The sequence below is a fragment of the Lagenorhynchus albirostris genome, chromosome 15, assembly GCF_949774975.1.
Source record: "Lagenorhynchus albirostris chromosome 15, mLagAlb1.1, whole genome shotgun sequence".
Lineage (NCBI taxonomy): Eukaryota > Metazoa > Chordata > Mammalia > Artiodactyla > Delphinidae > Lagenorhynchus > Lagenorhynchus albirostris.
The window spans coordinates 18,579,991-18,596,848 of record NC_083109.1 but is presented as its reverse complement, the minus strand read 5'-3'; the positions used below and the strand labels follow the sequence as shown (position 1 = coordinate 18,596,848).

The 16,858-nt window shown below is 41.2% G+C and overlaps 1 protein-coding gene across 1 annotated transcript in view; it reads right to left on the bottom strand.

Annotated features, from left to right (window-relative positions):
* Positions 1 to 16,858, bottom strand: part of CHD6 (chromodomain helicase DNA binding protein 6) — a 211,562-nt gene that overhangs the window by 93,280 nt on the left and 101,424 nt on the right. Inside the window, exons 8-10 of the mRNA XM_060122500.1 lie at positions 5,246 to 5,308; positions 4,369 to 4,427; positions 3,362 to 3,479 (exon numbers count right to left, since the gene is read on the bottom strand). Of these exons, the coding sequence (XP_059978483.1) occupies positions 3,362 to 3,479; positions 4,369 to 4,427; positions 5,246 to 5,308 (240 nt within the window). The remainder of the gene's footprint in view (positions 1 to 3,361; positions 3,480 to 4,368; positions 4,428 to 5,245; positions 5,309 to 16,858) is intronic.

Here is a 16,858-nt window from a genome sequence, read left to right as displayed (position 1 = left end):
AGGTGTCGTAATTATCGTTACAGATGAGAAAACTGACTCAGAGAGGTTAAGTAAGTGCCGTGACCAAGGTTGCAAAGCCACGTGAATCAGAACATTTACCCAGGTCTTTCTTGCCCAGAAGCCCTCCTCCTGAAGTGCAGGAATGTTCTCATTACCCCTTAAGCTTAGAAGGCACTTTAGGAGCTGTCTAGTTTTCATCTTCCAATCAACGCAGGAACACTTTTTTTTTACAGCATCCCTGCAAATCCACCCTCGGATTCAATTATCCCTGTGTTCAGGAATTTATTGCCCTCTGAGACCTGACCCACTGCCAAGACAGCTTTACTTCTGCCTGTTCAGTAGTAGCATCATGATCTTTATCATTATTACTATTAAATTACAGCCTAATTTTCCTCCTGTAACTGACTCACTGGTGTGAACTGCTTCCTCTAGAGCAGCAGTAACCAAGTTGATTCGTCCCTATCGGAACACCTCCCTAACCCCAGGTGTTCAATGTTCTTCAGATGCCACATTTCTAGATCCCTTGGCGATGCAGAGCTAACCTTTGTGAAATAGTGACTATGGGTCGGGCACCATGCTTAGCACTTCTATCAACACTGTGTCATTTAATCCTCCCAGGTAGTCTGTGAGGGTGATAGCATTAGTACTGATTTACATAAACGGAGGATACTGAGTCTGAAGGAGCTACTGAAATTTGCCCAAGGCAAACTGCTATCAGGTCATTTTCCCCACTCCAAAGTTGTAAAGATCTTTAAAATACCAATGTGTGACATTACATTTACTTATTGCCATTTTCATTATTTCATTCATCCTCGCCTGTCCAGGTAAACCTGAACTTTGATTCTGTCATTTATTCTCCCAGCACTGGGTCTGGTGTTGAGGAGTCAGGGTCTCATAGGCCTCCAGCCCTGTGGGGCGTGGGAACTCACAGCCTTTCCAACCCCACTCTCCTTCACACGCGCCCCTGGCTACCTCATAAAGCAGCTGGAAATAATGGGTATGAAGAAGCTCTATTCAAAACTAGGTTATTATTTATTTCATAAGAATATCATTTACGCAAGTTATTAACAAAAATGTTGACGAGGTCAAGACTGAAGGTAGTGTTACAGCAATTACTCTCCACTCTCACTCCTCGTTCCTTTCATGACGGCCTCCAATCTTCTCAAAAGCCTTTCCTTCCCCAAGGGTATGAATTCCCATTACAGTATTTCTACACATCCTAACACAATTTTCTATTCCCAACCAAGGGAAAAAAAATCATTCCCTTGGGAATAAATCAGAAACCAGATTCATGGGGCTTTGTAGGCTACATTAAGTAGTTTGGACTTTATTCCAAGACAACAGGAAGTGCTGAAGGGTCTGGAGCAGGAGTGGCATAGAAAACCCTCCTCCCTTACCTGGGCACAAACACATGGTGACTGAGCGCTGACCCTGCGCCTAGTACCACAGATAGGAAGTACCACGAGGAAGGCGTGGCCCTGTCTGTCTCGCAGGGCTCAAAATGGAAGACACAGACACGTAAACAAGTCACTACACTGCAAATGCTCGCTAAAATAGAGGCGTGAATAAGAAGTTCCAGGAACCGAGGGAGAGTATCCAACAGGGCTTCAGGATGGTTCTTCCAATTCTAGTCCTTCCTTTCCAATTCTCTACAGAGGAACAATGCCATAAAACACCGTTCTCACAGGCTTTACAACAATCCTGGAGAGGCCTGGGGCCAAACGTTAAGGCTAAAGAAAAAGGACTCCATATTGGGACAAAAAGAACACTTATTGACATTATCCTAAAATAGTTTTTCGTCATTTGCAGAAAAGGAGTACAGCATGAACAATGAATTGGTAAGAATGTGCAGCAATCTGCTAAAATTTGATGGCATCTCAGTGCACTCTTAAGGTCTAGTATTTGTGGCTACATTTAAAAAATAATTTTTATTGTTTTCTTCATAAGTTATCTGTATAAAATTTGTTAAAGAAAATAGAAATCACCACAATCCCATCAAATGGAGAAAATTACGTCATCATTTTCACATACACTCAGACATTTTCTATGCATTATTATGGTGATTCTTCTCTCTTGTACCCCCCAAAAATGGAACTGTCTCATATAAGAGCTTGACATTTTCAACTAACAATAGTTAACATCACTAAGCCTCTTCCTATGACGTTCATAATTGTCCTCCAATATCATTTTTACTAGCTGCACAGTACTGCATTCTGTGGGATGTATCATAATTTAACAAGTGTCTATTAACTAACATTTTGTTTTCAATTTTTCACCAATACAAACAACTGTTTATCATAGCTAAGTCTTTGCACAAAGACTTGATAGCTTCCTTAAAATAAATGGTGGAAACAGAACCGCTGGGACAAAGGATAGGCAAATATTGAGACATGTGATGTCTGTTGTCATCCTGCGTTCCTGACAGGTCATCCTAAGTTATGCTCCCAACCAGTGACGACGACAGTGTCTCTTCCCTACACCTTCACCAGCAGTGGAAAATACTTATGTTTAAAACCTTCAAATATCTGATAAGTGAAAACTAGAAGATTCCCATTTTAATTTGCATTTCTTTGACTGCTAGTGAAACTGACTACATTTTTGTATGGTTGATAAGTAATTTTCCCCTCTTTTCTGAATTCCCCATTAATTTGTCCATTTTTTTTCTATTTGGGATTTTGTAATTTTCTTTTTGAACTATAAGAGCATTTCTTATCATTAAAGCTATTTGTCATGTGTATATGTATGTGTATCATGCATGTGTGTATGCAAATATAAATAAGGTTTCCATACTGGAATAAGAAGAATGTATGCCTTGTATGTATGTGTGCATGTACGTAATTAGGGAATACGTCTATGTACATTATGTACTTACTTAAAGATTTATTTGTGGTATTTTCTAACTTACAGGCACTACAGATGTTTTGATATCCAAATCCATCAATCCTTCCTCTTGCTGTAGGTACCATACTTAGAAATACCCAAGTTTATATATTTACTTACTTTCTAACATTTTAGCTTTGTTTTTATTTTTTACACCCAAACTTTAAGTCTTCTTGGAATTGCCCTTTTGGGGAGGGGAGAGGAGGAAATGAAAGAACTGTGTGCACATTCCTTCTGTGTGTACATTCTGCCCTAGAACGTGACCTAGATGCACGTTCTTATGAGTTATCAGTTTATAAGGTTTGATCCTTATTCCTTGGTGGATAATTTGTTTTCTTTGGCTTAAATCCGGACAAATCTTGTCACAAATCAGCAGGCACCTGAGCCATAGATCTACACAGGACTTCAACTATTAAGAAACTTAACCCGGTATTTAATACTGCAAGAAAAGCAGTGATCAAATTAGTAAACATTGCTTCACCTCAGTAAAAATGTGCTTCATCTGGGCTTGTTTATTCCTAAATCGCTTGATCTTCTGTGCGATGCGAGGATCCTTTTCGAGTTCTTCCATTGTGGCCCATTTACAGTGTAAGTAGGAACTATCCAAAGACACACAAATTGTGAGACAAGCACAGAACCAGCAAACCATCAAGCGTTAAAGTGTTTCAATAACCGGGTGACCGTCTAACACAGCAGCAGTGGAGTGACTTGCTGTGGAACTGCTGTAGGCTGGGCTTAGAAGGGCCTTGCCCTTCAGGACTAAAACAGAATACAAAACAATGCAGCAATTCCAAGCAATTCTGTGGCTTCTAGAGAAACTGGCTCAGAGCAGAGGGAGGGCAGGTATAGGCAGGCCATCGTTAATGCACATTAGTGAAAGTGGGCACACAGCAGAGAAAGAAAGAAAAACCCAAGTGGGTAGAAAAGTATAGGCTATAGGACCGTGGTTCTCCACTCTGGGTGCAAATGGGAACTGCAGAGGGAGTTTTTAAAACACACCAATCCTGGGCTTCCCTGGTGGCGCAGTGGTTGAGAGTCCGCCTGCCGATGCAAGGGACACGGGTTTGTGCCCCGGTCCGGGATGACCCCACATGCCGCGGAGCGGCTGGGCCCGTGAGCCATGGCCACTGAGCCTGCGGGTCCGGAGCCTGGGCTCCGCAATGGGAGAGGCCACCACAGTGAGAGGCCCACGTACCACACAAAAAAATATATATTAAAACACACCAATCCTTGAGAACTACTCCCAGAGTATGAGCCAATGGGTCTCGAGTGCAGCAAGGGCTTCAGTAGTTTTAAAAGGCTCTCCAGGTGATTCTATACGCAGCCAAAGTAAAGCACTGCCGCCTAAGGTGAACTTGAGCCAGTCAAGGTCTGTGGGTCATGCCTTAGGGGCCGTTCTTGGAAAATATAAAAGATAATGGTGTGATGAAAGAAGAAAGTTCTATTCATTTAAAATACACATACAAATAATACATTAAATAGACATACAAATTCCTGTACTTGACGTAGAACAGCTCCAAGTCGAATGGGGGTTCTCCGGGGTGAACCTGTAACCAAAAGCAAGCAGTTATCAGCCCAGATCCCCATGGATCACCCTTATGTGTCAAACGAAAAAGGTAAATCAATACTTCTTCCTGGTTTTAGAACATATTTCTCAAGGACATTTTCATTTTCCCAGGTCTTTTTCTGACAGGTCTGGAGCAGGCTTTCTAAAGGCTGAACACACAGTAAGCTATAAGGTTAGAAAAAAAACAAAAATGATCCTCCTGGTGTCATTCTTAGGTCCAGGCTGGGAAAGCATTCAGCTGATAAAGCCAAACTGGCCCAGGGCTCTGAGAGCTGCTGCAGAAGTGAGAACATGCATTTCCGGCGTCCTCCCAACCGCCCCCCACAAACTCCAGTGATGTTCACTCTCAAAGTAAGGAAGTGTACTTTCATAAACACTTGAAGTAAAGATGAAACTGTGCCTTCACTGGCACCGGCATACTCTTTCACGCCAGAAATTTTCTCTAGAGGTTCTCTACACAGCCCTGAGATGTTGAAAGGAAAAGATGTTGTCATTGGGAGTCTTTTCCCATCTCTTCTTCTTGGCCCTCTGATGACTTTCAGTGGGCTATGGCAACTAAAGGATCAATACCTTTTGCTAGGATCATAAGGAAAAAAAACATCGGTTTGGGCCATACTCAAATATTTCAGAATTTTATGTCTTAAAATCTTTCACGGAGGTGAAAATAAGTGTCAACTAGCCAAACAGTGCTCTTGCCTAGCTCTCAGTCCAGCCAAGAATGACCACTCCAGAAACATCTCTCCACAGAGGGTGTAAACTGCGCTAGTGATATACAAGCCAGAAACATCAGCCACGAACCTCTTGGACAGTCTTAGATGCCAGGATCTTCTCAATGATGTTTGCGTCATCTTCTGGAGGCTCCTGGAGATGGAGGTTAAAGAGAGAGACAATTACGGCACCACAGGAGCCATGAAATAATTCTAGAAGAAATACTGTAATAGGCACTACTTTGTCCAAAAGTTCACGTTTGAGTACTGAGGTCTCCCTCCTATCAGCCCACAGAGTGATCAAAAGATCACACACATTCTAACCTCTGGGCATAACACCCTATCACCTTCCCCTCCCAAGTGAGCAGGGAAGTTATTCTGCTTCTTGATTTGCTTCAGATTCTTCATTTCAGATCTGCCTTTAGCATCATTAAAATTGACCCTAAGACTTCCCTTCTCTGCCAAAACTGCTTACATGTTGCTGCATAAATTTTCAGAAAGGCCTAACACAGAAGAGTCTGGGGGCTTTAGAATCAGAGGGTCCCAATTCTGACACAGTCCAGCTATTGACTTTGGGCTAGTCAATTAACACCTCTTAGTTCCAAGTCTATTAAAACAGGAGTTAAAAACACGTATCTCACTGGGTTACTGGGAGGATAAAACGGCATGTGAAAACATTTTTTGGACAGTAAGCGCTATGCAAATGCAAAGTATAATTATTCTTTACTAAATTGTACCATCTTTCCCCTCTGTACCTGGAAATGGCTTTCTGTTTCACTGATCATCCATTGACTACAAATCCCAACTGGAAACAAATTAATTCCTTCCTTTCTGCCCTAGATACACATCAACATTTCCTAATCGCCATGAAATCTCCTTCTACAGAGTATTTGACTTAAAAAAAAAAATCTGCATTTAAAACACAATGAACTTAAAAAACGATGCACTGGATCTACAAATATTTCTTTAAAATTTTATTTTGTTTTAACTTTATGTAAAGGGTGTCATGGTGGATATAATCTTCTTTAACTTAATATGATATTGCCAATATTCATCCATGTTGTTCATGTTGCTTTAGCCATTCAATTTTAATGCTGTATAATATTCTATTGTATTAATAAACCAGAGTCTATTTGTCTTCTTCCTTTGATGGACATAAAAAAAAAAAGAAAAAGGATGCATTGGGTCACAACTCTCCTGTTAAATGTTCTTCCTCGGACTTTATTTGGGCAGTTTTATTTCCATCGTTTCATATGCACTACATAACCTTACCAGATCCAGTATTTATCACAATATGAGATTTAGAACAGTATATGAAAAGAACACTCATCACAACAACCCTAACTCTCAAAATAACTATTTGGGTTCCTTATCAGAACTTTCCAAAAGGATGGTTTATGCTGCACCTCACTGCCCATTCTAGGGCTCAACTGTCCCAAAGTCATACCATTACATAAAACATATTTTCTAAGAACTTAAATGAAGCTTTCCCCAGAAAGGTGATGGTAAAAAAAGATGAGTAGGGCGGATGGCAGAAAAGAAGTATGGGAATCAGCAGGCACTGACAGATGCTCCCAAAGGCTACAAATATTTATTACGCCCCCCCAGACACATGGCATTGTGAAGTTAATCCAAAATGACAAGTCTTTTCCCACTGCTCAACCAGAAGACAAGTGAACTGGGCCTACCATACAATAGAAGGATGGGGCGGGACACAGACTAAGCTTTTGTTTTCCTGTCAGTATGTTTCTTCTGCTTGATTCTTCTGCACAAGTAAGAAAAGGAGAAGGAGGCAGTTTACTGTGGATTGCCCGTCTTCTCCCACCACAATATAAGCCTTGTGAGGGCAGGGATCTTTATTTCTTTTACTCACTAATGTAGCTAGATACCTTGAAAAAGCCAGGCAACAGTGGGTGATCAGTGAATATTGGTTGAATGCTAAACGACAGGGAAGAGGAAAAGAGACACAGATGGAAATACACAAGGAAAGATAAAGCATTATTCTTGATCTACATCATGTGATTAAAAAGTCTCCCCCTTCTCCATATACCAGGACTTATCTTCTAATGTACAGACGGGTAACAGCAAAGGGCCCAAGCTAGATGTACTTTCCTGAGCAGTAAAATCACTACCCCAACCTTGCAGCCAAACAGAGCTCTGACTATGACAGGTGGACGGCGAACAAAGGAACAGGGGCTGGGTTACAAGAAACTAGATTAATGAACCAACTTCCTTCCTAACTTCCTACTTCATTTCCTTCCTAAATTTCTCCCACATTATTTATTGAGTGCCTTTTGTGTTTATGCACTGGTCTTATAGAAATAAATGAGCTACATACAGTCTTCATCATCAAGGAACTGCCAGACATGCTAACATAATGCTTTAAGTGAGGTATGGCATACATACAGCATGCAGAGATCTCAAGTGTACAGTTGTTGAAGTTTAAGTCCCACCAAGATCAAGTTATATAACATTTCCAACATCCTGGAAGACCCTCTTGCCCCTACTGGAAGTAACCACTATTCAGACTTCTACCATCATTGATTAGTTCTGCCTATTATTAAGTTTCACGTAAATGGAATCATATTGTGTGTGGTCCATTCTCCTGTATTACTGTGTAGTATTTTATTGTATAAATACACCACCATTTATCCATTCTATTGCTGAGGAATATTTGGGTTGCTTTCAATGTTCACATAAATGCACTCATTTACCGTGGATATAACACAGGAGTGGAATTGCTAGGTTATGAGGTTGGTTATATGTTTAGTTTTTTTTGTCTTTTTTAAAAAAATAGATTTATTTATTTATTTTTGGCTGTGCTGGGTCTTCCTTGCTGCGCATGGGCTTTCTCTAGTTGCGGTGAGCAGGGACTACTCTTTGTTGCAGCACGTGGGCTTCTCATTGAGGTGGCTTCTCTTGCTGCGGAGCGCAGGCTCTAGGCATGCGGGCTCAGTAGTTGTGGCTCGCGGGCTCTAGAGCGCAGGCTCAGTAGTTGTGGTGCACGGACTTAGTTGCTCCAAGGCATGTGGGATCTTCCCGGACTAGGGCTCAAAGCCGTGTCCCCTGCATTGGCAGGTGGATTCTTAACCACTGCGCCACCAGGGAAGCCCGTGTTTAGTTTTAATGGATATTGTCAGAACTCTTCCCAAAGTGGCTGTAACAATTTTTACATCCAACAGCAGTGTATGGGAGTTGCAACTGACTTGACACTGTCAGTCTTGAAAATTTTAGCCATTCCCAGTGGATGTGCATCATCATCTCTTTGATTCACATTTCCCTGATAACCAAGGATGCTGAGCATCTTTTCATATGCTTACTGGCCATATGGATATCCTCACTGTGAAGCTCCTGTTCAAGTCATTTGCCTATTTTAAAAATTGTCCTTTTTTCTGATTGGCAAGAGTTCTTTATATTTGCAAGAGTTTAATATATATCTTTATTTCTCAATAAGAGTCCTCTGTCACAATCCATACGAACATTTCCTACCAATCTATGGTTTGCATTTTCAACCTGTAAATGTATCTTCTGATGAACAGAAGTTCTATATAATCCACCTTACCAATCTTTTCTCTTATGTATTTTTGTGCTCTGTTTAAGGAATCTTTGCTGCCACCAATGTTATTCACTAAGCCATATATGTGGTTGTAAATCTTCTTGTAGCCACATTAAAAAACAGATGAACTCGATTTTAACAATATTTTATTTAAACTAATATACCCCAAATATTATCATTTCAATATGTAATCAATGTAAAATTATTAATGGAATAGTTTACATTATTTTTCTCACACTCTTTAAAAATCTACTGTGTATTTCATACTTACAGCACATCTCAATTCAGACTAGGTATATTTCAAGTGCTTAATAGCCACACACAGCTAAGTACAAGCCATGCTGGGCAGTACATACCACTCTATTTTGTTCCATTGGTCTATTTGTTCTTATGGCAACACTACCCTGTGTTCATTGTGGCTTGATTACAAAGTCTGGGTTATGGTAAGTATTCCAATTTCTTGGAAAAGTTCTTCCTTTTCAAGACTGCCTTGGCTAATCTAGGTCTTTTGTACTTCCATCATCAATTTGTATCAGAAAAACACCCTGCTTAGATTTTGACTGGGACTGAACTACATAGACATCTTCACAATATTGAATATATGTATGTCATATATTGCTCTATTTATTTAGGTCTTCTTTAATTTCTTTCAGCAATGTTTTTCATAGAGAAGGCTTGTATCCTCTGAGAGTTATTACAGGGTATCTAATACCTTGATACTATTATAAATGGTATTTTACAATTTTCCTTTCTTGATTTGATGTTGCTTGTTTATATAAATAGTTTTGTTTTTTTTACTATATTGTAAATGGTGCCAATACATTTGCTCGACACAAGGTTACCACAAACCTTCAATTTGTTAAAAAAAAAAGTGCAATATCTGTGAAGTGCAATAAAGCAAACAGCAATAAAATGAGGCATGCCTGTATTTTTTCTTTCATTAATTAATTAATTAATTTTTGGCTGCGTTGGGTCTTCGTTGCTGCACGTGGGCTTTCTCTCTAGTTGCGGCGATCAGGGGCTACTCTTCATTGCGGTGCATGGGCTTCTCATTGAGGTGGCTTCTCTTTGTTGTGGAGCTCAGGCTCTAGGTGAATGGGCTTCAGTAGTTGTGGCACGCAGGCTCAGTAGTTGTGGCGCACAGGCTTAGTTGCTCCAAGGCATGGGGGATCTTCCCAGACCAGGGCTCAAACCTGTGACCCCTGCATTGGCAGGCGGATTCTTAACCACTGTGCCACCAGGGAAGTCCTGTATTTTTTCTTTTTCCTTAGTTCAGTAGCCAGGACCTCCAGTGTATTTCTGAATATAAATGAGAATAATAGAATCTTTTTCTTACTCCCAAATTCAGAGGGAAAGTATTCAATACTGCACCATTTAATATAATATTAGCTGTCAGTTTTTATCTACTGACTTTTAAGATGTTCTTTCAGTATTTGGTTTTCTACAGTTTAAGAAATGCTTAGTATGGTTTTCTTTTTTACATTTTTCCTGCTTGGGGGTTACCTGACATTGAATGTACTGGCGGATATATTCATCAGTTTATGGGAATTTCTCGTCATTCATTTTATCTTCAAACACTCCTCTGATTCACTCTCTCCTCCACGTCTAGGACTCTAATCAGATATGTATGTGTTAGTCCTTTTCACTGCACCCCAATTGTCTCTTTATCTGTTTATGCTTTGCTCTGTTCTTTCCATTCTTTTTTCTGTGTGTCAGTTTAGAAACTTTCTGTTGATCTGTCTTCAAAGTCACCAATCTTATCTTCTACTGTATCTAATCTGCTTTTAAACTCATCCACTGTGTTCTGAATTTTATAAATTGAAAATTTCAGTTTTACAGTGTTGATCTGATTCTCTTTATAGATTCAATTCTCTGTTGGAATTCTTTACTTTAGAACTTATTTTGTCCATCTTTTCCTCTAATTTCTTTAACATATTAATCATGGTTATTTAAAACTTCTTTTCTGCCAACTCTGTTATCTGGATCATCTGGGGTCTGCTTCTATTAACATATTTATTTTCTTGATTTTCAGTCAATTTCCCAGCCTTTACGAATGCCTAATAATTTTTTACTGTATGATGAGTACTGTGAATAGTGTGAATAAAAGAATCTTAGCAGCTCCAAACAATATCTTCTACTACAAGTGTTTCCTATTTTCTCTTATACAAACAGGGAGAAGGAGTGGGTCCTATTGGTCCAATCAGGAACTGTTGGGTCAGGACTGGGTTACTGTTAAGATTCAGTCCATCTCTTGTTTTACCTGTTCCTTGAGTATGAATGTCCAAGGTCATTGACTGTAAGTCCAGCAGGTCTTTTTACTCCTGAGCCCTGAAGTCTCCAATTCCAAGCAGGTTAAAAATCTCTCTTAAAGGAGAGTCAGTATTTTTTGCAGTAGACCCATCCTTTTTTAGTGAGATTTTATCTCCTAAAAGTAATGTGAGACTGTGAGATTTCAATCTGCCTTCTGGCTGAGCCACTAACTTCTTGGGCTACCCCAGAATTCATCAAATGTCTCCAGGCAAAAGCTCCCTGTTTTGGGAATTCCTTTAGTTTCCAATCATTTCATCAGCCCTGCATAATCAATCACCAGCAGGGTCAGATGGTTTCTCTTCAACCCAGAATAGTCTCTGTTTGGGCCCAGCCTGATCCTCAGCCCCCGCCCAGAATTGCAGAGTGCCTCCAGGGGAGAAACAGTCAGCAACTGTCAGCTCATCTAGGAATAGCTCTTCTCTGTCTGGAATTTTAGTTCATCTAATTCTTCTTGCTTCCACAGCTATCTGATGTCTTTAAAAATATGTCCTTTGCAATTTATCTTTTTTCCCCCCTTGCAGCAAGTGTTGGCCTGCCATGCCCTACTATATACCCTTATCTGAGAATAGAATCCTCCAACACTAACTCTTATTTTTGGAGTTCCCTAGTGCCTAGTTTTTGGGCTTTCTTTTCTTTTTTATCTATACTCATTCTCTTGGTGATCTCATCTGGTCTTATGGTTTTAAATACTGGCTACGTTGTGTTGGCTGCCATATTTATTTATCCTCTCCTATGATTACAGACTCTTGTATCTAACTGTTACTTGTCATCTCCACTTGAATATCTCAGAGATATTTCACACCTAAGATGTCCACAAACTAAACTCCTAGTCTCTTAGCCAACCCCCCACCCCCACCCCTTCTACCTACAGTTTTCCCCAGCTGAGTTAAGAGGAACTCTATCCCTCTGGATGTTCAAACCAAAAATCCTGCTGTAATCCTGACTCTGTTCTTTCCTCTCCACACACCCTATCTCATCAGCCAAGAAATCTTGTTGAGTTTACCTTCAAAGTACATCAGGAATCCAGCCATTTCTCACCCCCTCCTCTGCTTCTACCCTGGTCTAAACCACCTTCATCTCTTACCCAGATTATTCCCAACTGCCTCCTAAGTAGTCTCCCTGTTTCCACTCCTGTCCCACTGATCCATTCTCAACATGACGTTCAGAATGGCCCTTTTTATTAAGTCACTCTTTTGCTTAAACTGCTTAAAATGCTTTTCTTTTAATTTGGAGTAAAACCAAAAGTCTCCCAAAGGTCTACAGAAGCCCACAGGATGTGTACCCAACCTCTCATCTCCTCTGTCACCTTTCAGGTCTCCTTGTCCGTCCCTCATACACACCAGGCATGTTTCCACCTCCGGGACTCTGCTATTCCCTCTGCCTGAAACACTCTTCTCCCTACACGACTCCCTCACCCCTTTACTTCCTTCACTTCTTGGATCAAATATTACCTTTGTGAGGCCAACACTGACCACCCTACTTAAAACTGCAGGCTTCATTGCTGAATTCCGTATCACGCCTATCCTGATTTTTTTTTCCCATGCCACTTACCACCATTGACATACTACACAATTTTATTATTTTCAGATTGACTATCAGCCTCCCCCTAGTTATTTCTACCCTTTGGAGGTTCTGGGCTTAGCCCTTTGGCTTTCCATCCCACGTAGGTTCAAAATCTGGCAAATATCTGGAGGAGGAGATCGGTTGTGTGTATGCTGCAGGCCTCCTCTCCATTTGCTGTAGGCTCCCTCCACGAGGGCAGGGATTTCTGTCTCTTTTGTTCCTTGATGTCATCTCCAGCACTTAGAGCAGTCCTTGGCGCTCAACAGTGGTAGGTGCTCAATAAATACTTTTGAATAAATAATGTTAAGAGATTTTGCAATACAACATGGGAATAGTAGTATAAAGCAAGTGCTATGGGAACACAGAGCCAGAGTACCTGGACAAATGAGGAGAGGCTTTGGAAATGAGTTGGCTGTCTATTAGCATTAAACTTTGATAATTGCTGAGCACCTTTCCTACCTACTCCCAGTTCTGTATAACCCAGGCTAGCAAGCAAGCATTCATACGTGTACACCCATGCTAAAAGAACAACTGTCTCTCCTCACCAGCAGGTTGCTTCAAATAGGCTCTTACTCTTACCTACCATGAAGAGCAGAAAAAGATGGTTTCCGATGATAGGATTTTGATTGCTCTCAGAGTTTTTAACTAGGACCAAATCCAAGGAAATGTTAACATGTGGATGAAGAAAGCACAGGACTTTATTCTGAGGATTAAAAGGATGGTGGGTTTAAAGCATTCTTCATTATAGAAAATTTTCAAGTAAAAATTAAGGTATTTGAAATAAAATTTCAATTTATTTTTTTGGCACTAGTTAAAGAATAGGGGGAAACACACTAGTATTAAAAAAACCATCAATGGTTATCATCAAAATACTGACAGCAGGTTTTTATCCTATCCTAATAAAAGGGAAAAAAGAGAGTAGCGTTTCCAAAATACACATCAAAGTAGGAAGAAAACTGGAAAATCAGGATTTTTTTTTTCCCTAAACAGAGATTGTGCATAAGCATGACCATGTGTGTATAAACACTCAGTGTATACAGATACACACAGATATAAACCAAATCTGCTTGCCAAACGTACTTCCATGACAGCCATCTGTTCTCAACTGCTTGGAGTTTTCTCAAATTATCCTTCACAGGAGACCATTTTAGTTCATTCACTTTCATGTCAGAAACTCATGAAATTAAAAATTTATTTTCTTAGGGAAAATTTCAAAAAATTTCAACCCACATACCCCCGACCCTCAACCAACCACCTGATTCACTTCTATTCAGCGAGCCGTAAGGAAAGGCTCTAGCAAGAAGCAGCAACTCCAAAACACAAGCATTTACCAAGTGCCATGGAAGGTCCAAAGTAGCATCCAACAAGGTGCCCAGTCTCAGGGGCTTACACTCAGTGAAAGCAAGATAAAACATATTCTTCTTAGAAATGTACCAGTGGTAAATTCTAATCAGTGTGACAGTAACCGTAAGTCCAGCAGCAAGAGTGCAGAAAGCAAGAATAGCTTGGTTTCACAGAACAGTAATGTTTTAGTTGGGCCCTAAAGAATGGTGGCTCATAAGAGGACTGCAAACAGCAAGGAAACTCGAAATGCACCCAAAGGATGAAAGCACCAGGAAATGGGAAGCGGGATGCAGACTTGGAACACTAAGGAACCAGTCTTAGTAGAGAAAAGCATTACACAGAATGAGGAGTGGGGATAAATGAGGGTAGACAGGTAGTATGCAGCCACATTCCTTAAAAAATCAGGCTGGAGTTTTGATCTAAAACAGGAGTTAAGAGGTAACCACCTTAGATTCTTGAGTGGGACACTGAAAAAAGCCAAAAACTTCTCTGGTATTACGGGAAAATGAGTCTAGTAATGGATTGGGAAGGACAGGGACCTGGGGCAGGGAACGACAAAAGTGCAAACTGTGGTCATTTGAACACTGGCCTCAGCACAATGGGTGGCAGCAGAAGCCAAGAGGAAACAAAGACAGGAGACAATCTGAGGAAAGACGCGGGGTGGGTGGGGAACAGTGGTGTGGCCGGCGGAGAAATGGGAAGAATGAAAACCATCCTCTCGGGCCGAGTGCATAGGAGCCTAAGCAGTGAATCACGCGGGCTGGTACAGAGCTAGAGCCATGCCAGCCAGAAGCCGCCCTGCCAAGGGGCCTGCCCACGGCTGTCGGTGTCAGAGTGAGACGTGGATGAACACCAGTGGGGAAACTATGCCAGTATGAAGAACTGGAGAAAACAAGAGCCCGAGAAAAAAGAAAAACACTTCACTCTTGTCTTTCTAATCCAGGAGTTAAGAATCACACCTGTTTCTGTAATAAGTTTTAAGCATATTTGTTCATTATTCACATATTAAATAAATACATGACAAGTACAACTGAACGCAAGTCTTTATGTTAGTTACCACCCAACACAAAGTACTACCTATGTTAGGTGAAAATTGTGATAAATTAAAAAGTGAGGCTTGTTTTGTAAAGGTTTACAATCTCATGGCGGGAACAGTCAGGAGTGATATTCAGAACAGAACGGCAGAGGCACTGATGAATCAGAACAGTCACAGGCTGTGAACAAGTAGTGGGAGGATTCTGGGGGACATCAGGCATAATATTATAAATACTCCACAAAACAGAAGAGGGAAAGTGTCATACTTTCATCTGAATAGTTCCTGGGGGTTAATGTAAATTTGACTTTATTGAAGCTCTTTCATGCCAGAGAGATACATTAAAAAAAAAAATTAAAAAAAAAAAAGATTATAAGCCCTACCCTAACGTAGCTCATGGCTTAGATGAAGGAAACAAAAACTGGCAGGTGTTTAAAGGACAGTGATGAAGTTAAACATATTAGAGTTAGACAGAGGAGGGGCACTTATCCCCAGCTCAGGGGGGTGCAGGGAGCTTCCTGAGGGAGGCAACAACTGCGGTCAGCTCGCCAGGCACGGGAAAAGACCAGACAAAGCAGAGGGCACCGTCTGCAAAGCAGCAGGAGGCGGCACAGGAGAACACCAGGAGTGGATGCCTCATTCACATTCAAGTCCTTCTGTCTCAAAGGCAAAATCATACAAACCACACAAACTGTAGGAGGCAAAAACTGAGACAGCCTTGGAAAAATCTATACACTAAATGTACCACAACCGTGAAAGTCTGTCTCAGTTCCAGGCACTGACATCAGTTTGACAAAGAATAAGAAGGCAAAGAGTCACTGTCAGGCTGGAAACATACTTCCAGCCCTAATCCCATATACCAGCCAGGGGACGGGCCTCTAGACTCCGAAGCAGGGCTGTGCTAATCTGCCAGTCCTGAGTTAGACTGAATCATGCGTAAAGATGTTTTTAGCAACTCACCACTAGGTTAAGCACTGCTGAGGTTGCAATTTGGGGCTGGGACAGGGGCCAGCAGCCACAAAAGTGGGCTGAGCGTGCCGATAAGACACTACAAAGAAAGCAAGGAGGTAGCAGTGGGGCCTTTTTGGTGCTGACTGCACACCCTTCTCTGCCCCAAGCTAAAGCCAGCAAGCAGGCAGACACCCTTTCAAAGGGCCTTGGGAGAAGGATGAAGGAAAAGCCTCATCTTCTCCCACTGATTTTCTGTGCCACTGGACACTTTGAGGATTGCTTGGAATCCTAGATGAGATCCCTGATTTCGGGGTTTTGTGTTGGCCTGGGAAATCTCTGTTCAGACCGCCCCCCCTCCCCAGGAAGCCCACTATGTAAAACAGGTGCAAGTGGAGGGCTCCACAGAGCACTGACCGTGCAATCCGCTCGACCCCACGCAGGCTGTCCAGTCTGCCCTGTGGTGCCTTGCTAAACATCAACGCCAAAACCTCGTATAGGGCCTCTTTCTTGTTTAAATTTAGTCACAATTTTTGAGCGTAATTAATGCAAATTCAGATTCCAGCTTATGTTTCACCACTATAAACTTTCTCTTTGCTGTACCCTTAAGAGGACAGAAAGAGCCTTGTTAGGATATATATAAACTTCCTGAACTATTTCTGTCTGATCAGCTAATGCTGCGCTTCAGGCACCAGGGGAGAAGACAGAACAACAACTGAAATATGGTTAACGGCTTGGGCTAAATGGCTACTAGGAGAAAATAAAATCCTTTGGAGTGTTTTAACTACCAAACCAACCATAAAATCTCCAAGGAAGGGAAACCCACTGTAAAACAATGTAATCCTATCACTTCACAGCAGTCTTGCAAGGGCTATTCTTAACTTGCTTGAAAAGTAGTATTATGTGAAAATGCATTACTCTGGAGGCAAGGTGGTTTACACAGATAAAGC